Source organism: Panicum virgatum, chromosome 2K (assembly GCF_016808335.1).
Source record: "Panicum virgatum strain AP13 chromosome 2K, P.virgatum_v5, whole genome shotgun sequence".
NCBI classification, from domain to species: domain Eukaryota; kingdom Viridiplantae; phylum Streptophyta; class Magnoliopsida; order Poales; family Poaceae; genus Panicum; species Panicum virgatum.
The window spans coordinates 53,451,419-53,457,418 of NC_053137.1; the positions used below are offsets into that span (position 1 = coordinate 53,451,419).

The 6,000-nt window shown below is 44.9% G+C and overlaps 1 protein-coding gene across 1 annotated transcript; it reads right to left on the bottom strand.

The window, feature by feature from the left end:
• Positions 1-1,456: 1,456 nt before the first annotated feature.
• Positions 1,457-5,622, bottom strand: LOC120685342 (MYB-like transcription factor ODO1). Its single transcript, XM_039967198.1, has 2 exons — positions 5,045-5,622; positions 1,457-2,474 (listed from the first exon to the last, which is right to left on the bottom strand). The coding sequence occupies exons 1-2, from the start codon at positions 5,305-5,307 to the stop codon at positions 1,913-1,915; spliced, it is 825 nt and encodes a 274-aa protein (XP_039823132.1). The 5' UTR covers positions 5,308-5,622; the 3' UTR covers positions 1,457-1,912.
• Positions 5,623-6,000: the final 378 nt, after the last annotated feature.

Sequence of the window (6,000 nt, forward strand, 5' to 3'; positions counted from 1 at the left end):
TATTAATAAAGCAAGCCATAACAAAAGAAGTAATATTTTGCACAAATTTTTAAATAAATGAGTAGTCAAAGTTGGGGGTTAAAAAGTCAACAACCTATAATTTGAAACGGAGGAAGCATCTATGTAGCTACCTGACCACTGAACGTGCAGCATGCATTTTCCTTGCATGCAAAGGCTTGCCATAACTTCAGTTGGACCGCTCACTCAAATTTCAGACGATGCGTCGACTCGCTGAATATGCACGTATTGGCGCCAGACGTGGATAGCATTAAATTTGCCGCATTCAATTATATATAAATATATTTGTTTATTTTGTATGTTCCTCAAAAAGAAGGTTAAGGCGGTAATCTCGGATGGCATCACTTGAGCAGCGAGTTTTCATTCGAATAGGGTTCATTTGGTGGTTGATCGATTAGCATCATACATAGCTGACAGTGAAACAGTGGACCAAGCAAGCTCAAAGAATAAAATCTGCGTCAGTTGATCTAGCTATTCATCCATCGCTGTTTCCATCAACTCAAATAATACTTGCATGAATCTCTGGCTCTGCCGGCACTGCCCACACTGACGTATGCTGCTAACCTGCAGCACGTACCTAAGCAGTTTCCTGGAGTTGGTCAATAATGGATTCTGCCACTAAAAATACCTGTATTATTACAGGCATAATAAGTAGCAAAACCTACAACTTTGATTAGTCCATAACCAAAGTGAAGCTTAGGGTGGATACATATATATACTAAAAATGGGTGTAGTCTATAGACTCTAGATAGGTTCATCTCATTGTCACGAGTCTCGATCGTCTCCTATCTTTTCACTTCCTTTTGACATCTCCGGTAAAAAATCCGTCGCATCTTTGAGACTTTTACAATTCACGTCGGGGCGAATCCTTTTCACTTTCTGTTCTTTGCCAACTTATTTTTGCTTCCATTTAAAAAAAACTTATTTTTGCTCCTTTTCGTACATTTACCACCGGCCCCTTTATTATTTCTTCTTTATTTGTCGCCCTTTAAATTGTCAAGACTCCTTGAGTAAAAAAAACAGCCTCTTCATCAACTAGGTGCCATGTATGCAAGCAACTTTGATTATCTTGCCAACTCAACTGCACCGTTGAACTTGTGAAGAGCGAGCTACCTACTCAACCGTTAACACTTCAGCACATATCTCATCCTAAGAAAACATATAGACTAAGTACGGGCCAAGAATCTCACCAACCATCATGCACAGAAACATATCTTATGCACATTTGAATATTTGATCACTAATCTTTAAGTAAAACACCACATGCGCATGCAATTTGCACATAAGAATGCCTTACAGTTAACAATACACCAATGTATAACCAAATCTACACTACCTACTCCCACAATGCACATACTTACAAACTAAATTAAACGTGCTGGATACCAATTTGACACCATCCACAACAACATAAACGAATAGATGATTTCAACTGCTCTTCGGGAACGAACACACATCTTTATTTGCTCATTAATTAGTAATTCATGCAGTTCGTAGACAAGAATGCCTAGCAAGGCGGTGTAGTAGTGAAACTTAACGTACAATAATACACACATATATATACACCAAATTACCAAAATATAACTACACAGCAAGAAGTTCTACCACTTCTCTTTGAGAAGAAACACAAATCCCTTGACCTCAAAGGGAGAAAAAAAAGTAACACAGCTAAATCTACACACCTCTCTCTAATCGTCTCTACCACACCCCCATCAAATATGCATCACAACCGTTGGTTGGATCGATCAAGCTAGGAGAGAGAGCCCTTCGATCTGGTCATTTCACCTTTCACAACCTCCATATGCTTGTTTTTTTATTACTTATCTACACTGGTAGCAACACAAAGCTGATGCATCATCGTCATCTTCACCGGCATGTAGCTAGCTAATAGAACTTAATTTGCTCCGTTTGAGCTGTTGATCATGTAGCCATCGACCAAGCCCAAGTCCCCCAATCCAAAATCTTGGTAGTCGAGCAGCCAGTCGGTGGCGCCGTCCCACGGCAACTCCGGACCGGCGGCGATGCTGCTGAACTCGCCGTCCACCTCGACACTGCCGGTGAAGTTGAGCCACGGCTCGTCGCCGGTGGGCGGGTCCACTTCCAGGAGCCACTTCACCAGCGGGTCCTGGTCGTGGCTGCTGCTGATGCTTCCGCCCGTGCTGACGGTGGTGTTCGTCGCGCTCGATTCCGTCGGGCTGGAACCGTCGGCCAACACGTCCCCGACGGCGTCGCTTTGCGGGCTCTGCTGCTTGGTCGCCTCGTCGGACTTGGTTGAATCGGCCGTGACGACGGACTGCGAGGTTGTGGCCGGGCTGTTGCTGGTCTTCCGGTCGAGGGGCTCGTGCGTGACCGGGTCGATGCCCATCTTGATCAGCTTCTTCTTGATGTGGGTGTTCCAGTGGTTCTTGATCTCGTTATCAGTCCTTCCTGGTAGTTTGGCAGCAATCTTTGACCATCTGCACCAACGCATCAATAATGAGAATTAACCGATTGGGTATTGCTAACATGTTGCTAGAATGGAAAAAAAAGAGAGGAAAGAATGCAAAGTCAAACTAATTCAAGATCATATATCTAGTGGCGATTTTTAACTAAGTAAATTTTGACACTTTCGCTTAAGCAAGTGCCAATTGTTTCGTCAGAGCAACAGTGAGTTAATTACTCAATCAAGGGAATCTGAGGGAGATATCAGTGTGTGAGATTGACCTGCCTCCACTTGATTTTCTGCCTGACATTTATTTCCTCTATATGCATGTTTTACACTGCCGTGGAATTTAAATTGTGATGATGAATCATCACTTGCGCACGCACAAATGATTTTGCTTTTTCTAAAAAGAAAACTACTTCTGGCTTGAAGTGCAATATATATGAAAGGTCACAATCTATCGACTTTTCAATCTCATCGGTTTCTTTAAGCTTTTTTTTTTATGGATCGGTTGGTGCATAGAGTGACCTTTACAAGAAAAAAACTTCTAGCTCCTTCCATTTTTCCAATGAGGCAAGTGGACCAAACTGCGATGCTTTTCCGATTTCCAAATCCAACGTGTAAGGTTTATTAGCCACACAAGTCAAGATAGTGGCCAGTGCCCTAGGTTGTAGCATCAAAAAAGTGATCCAGGAAATCTATAATGGTCACTGGTGAATTCTCAATGGCTATGGAACAACCAAAAGGAACTTCAGAATTTTCTTTTTTGCGAGGAAAGCAACTTCAGAATTGCCTACATATATGTCCCAGCCATGTGGACCTAGGCTACATCTTATTACACTTAATCTATCACTTTTCAATTTAAACATCATTGTGAAGCACTGAAAACAATTAATATTCCAAAACTATAACTCTAGTTCGTAAAACCCGAATAGTTTTTCGGGAGGGGGGCTCAGCTCAGTTGGTCAGCCTGCGTGGATGCGAGTGGCAACCAGAGTTCGAGTCCCGTGGGTCGCATCTCTAGTAGATACCGACCAGGATTTAATCTCGGTCCCCATGCCACGTTCCACGAAACTGAGAGTTCTTTCATAACTGAAAAATTTTACTACATACAAGAAATATAATCATCCCAAAGTTGAAATAATACCTCGCTCTAAACTGAAGGATATGTCGTCATGAACTACGGTTTCCACAAGTCAAATGTACAAACTGAAATATGAAAAAATATTTTAACTGTTCTAATTTTCAATTGACTTTAAAATATATGTGTTATCCTAGAGAACTAAATTTATTGGGGAAGTATCCTAGATTATTTGAACAAATGAAGTTCTTTGTGTGCATTAATGTACTACCTACATGCACCGCCCATGCATTTCAAGATATATCTACATCAGTTGGTACACGATAGTGACTGAGGACACTGATATGCCTTTGCTAAAAGTAAAAAAAAAACTACACACTTCAGACATGACCATAGTACCAAAAAACCAAGGACCACACTAAGAAACATGTTCATACTTGCTAATCTCTACAAGAAGCTAATGTCATCTGACGTGCCATGTTTCCTCGTACGATGGCAATAGATCACCAGCATGTGTCCTGATTCTATGCACAGAGAGCTTCTATTTTATTCTCAAGACAAAATCATGAAACCCTTTTAGAGCACCATATATATAATTTGACGAGCACTGCAAAATAATTTAAGCAATTTTAGACTCGTAGCTAGAAAAATGGTCGCCTTGGCCTTACTTGTGAGCATAGATGAAACACACACTCACATGGGCTATTTCCTTTACAAGGGGGTAGAACAAAAGGTATAGCTAACCATTATTTTCCATTCATCATAACCAGTTTTGCATGGAGATTCCAAAGCATGCATGTGGTCATATATGCATGCATGCACGCGGGCTGCTAGCTACTCTGAATTTCTGTGATGATGGATACACTTGGAAAAATTCATGTCCTTCTGTTTTACCAATCACTGGGCGATAGTTCTTCTGCTAATTGAGTGCGCTGACAAGCAACCTAGCTACTTACGTGCACAAGAGTCCACGAGGGTTTCGGTTATTTCTTCGCAATGATAGGTGACATGTGTACTGGTCCGGTCCTTTGGTCAATAATCGATCTAGTTTACTTTGTTGCTCGACGTCGACGGATCGGACGACGCGCGCACACGATAGCATGCGGTAGTTTTTCTCAAAAAAAATGACAGCACGCACGCATGCGGTCGTATATACGAGTACGTATGCCTTACAGTGATCGTGTAATCATGAGCATGTTGATTTCGTTCTGCTTATTGTGCAAGCTCACGTACGTGTGGTGTGTTCCTCGTCAAGTTAACTGGCGTGGTTTGCGGCAGATCACATAAATAATAATTCAAACAAGCTAAGCTAAAACTAGTACTTAGTTATAATTTATATGTGGCATAATGAAGTGAAGTGCTACTACCTAGACAGATATAGTACGTGTTTCTCGCACCTACCGTGATTACCAAAATCATACTATTTTTTTGTGTGTACTGGCCGGCCGGAAAATGTACTTCTTCCGTGTAGATGGATGGATGCATCGATCGAGAGACGAATGCATGCATGTATGCACGCGTACCTGTTGCCGAGCTTGGCGTGGAGGTCGATGACGACCTGCTCCTCGGCGTCGGTGAGGAGGCCGCGCTTGAGGTCCGGGCGGAGGTAGTTGGTCCAGCGCAGGCGGCAGCTCTTGCCGCAGCGCAGCAGGCCGGCCAGCTTCGGCACCGCGCGCCAGCAGCAATGGCCGTTGCTCAGGATGAAGCTGATGAGCTTCCGGTCCTCCTCAGCCGTCCACGGCCCCCGCTTCACCCCCAGCTTGTCGCAGCACGGCTGCCGCCCCATGATCTATATATCCCACCTAGCTATATGGTTAGATGTATCTATATGTATATTCCGCCGCCGCCGCCGCCGCCGCCGAGAGCTCACGGCGAGGTCCTGTTAAAAAGGCCTGCGAGCGAGGCCGGCCGGCCGGCCGGCGTCCAATCGCGGTCGCGGCCTGGCCGGGGCAGCAGGGCCGGATGCTAGACGACGGGCCGAGCTAACCAAGCAGCTGCATCCAACAAAGAGAGAGAGAGCAAAAAAAAGCAGGGCCGGAGTGACAGGCGCCCGGCAACCGCAGCGGCTTGCCGAGGGGAGCGTGTGCGTGCGTGCGTGCGGTGGGGTGTTTTTATAGTTCCTTGAAGCCTGTTCCTTTTATCTGCTGGCGACGGCGACGGAGCGCAAGTGCGCAATGGAAAAAGAGGTGGGGCAGGCTGCGCCCGCAGGGGGAGGGGGGCCGGCCGGCCGGGCCTAGCCAAGGGTTAGTACTTGCTTGGTCGATCTCGCCAGCTCCGGCCCCCTACCTGCCCTTGCGCTGGACAGGTAACACTAACAAACTTGGGCCTTGGCTTTGCATTGGGCGATAACTTGTCCTCTGGATCAAGCATTGAATTGGAAGACGCCACTAGCGTTTTCCAAGCACGTCATGAATTGTTTCGCGACTTTGTAAACGATCCTTCTTGTGTCGTGTTTGTGGAGAGAGAGTCCTTAGAGTCT

What these genes read in the sequence shown, in the direction of transcription:
- LOC120685342 (XM_039967198.1), bottom strand. Translation starts at nt 5,307, where the DNA reads ATGGGGCGGCAGCCGTGCTGCGACAAGCTGGGGGTGAAGCGGGGGCCG. An exon ending in CACGCCAAGCTCGGCAACAG is followed by an intron (nt 2,475 to 5,044) that starts GTACGCGTGCAT and finishes GCGTTGGTGCAG; the next exon opens with ATGGTCAAAGATTGCTGCCA.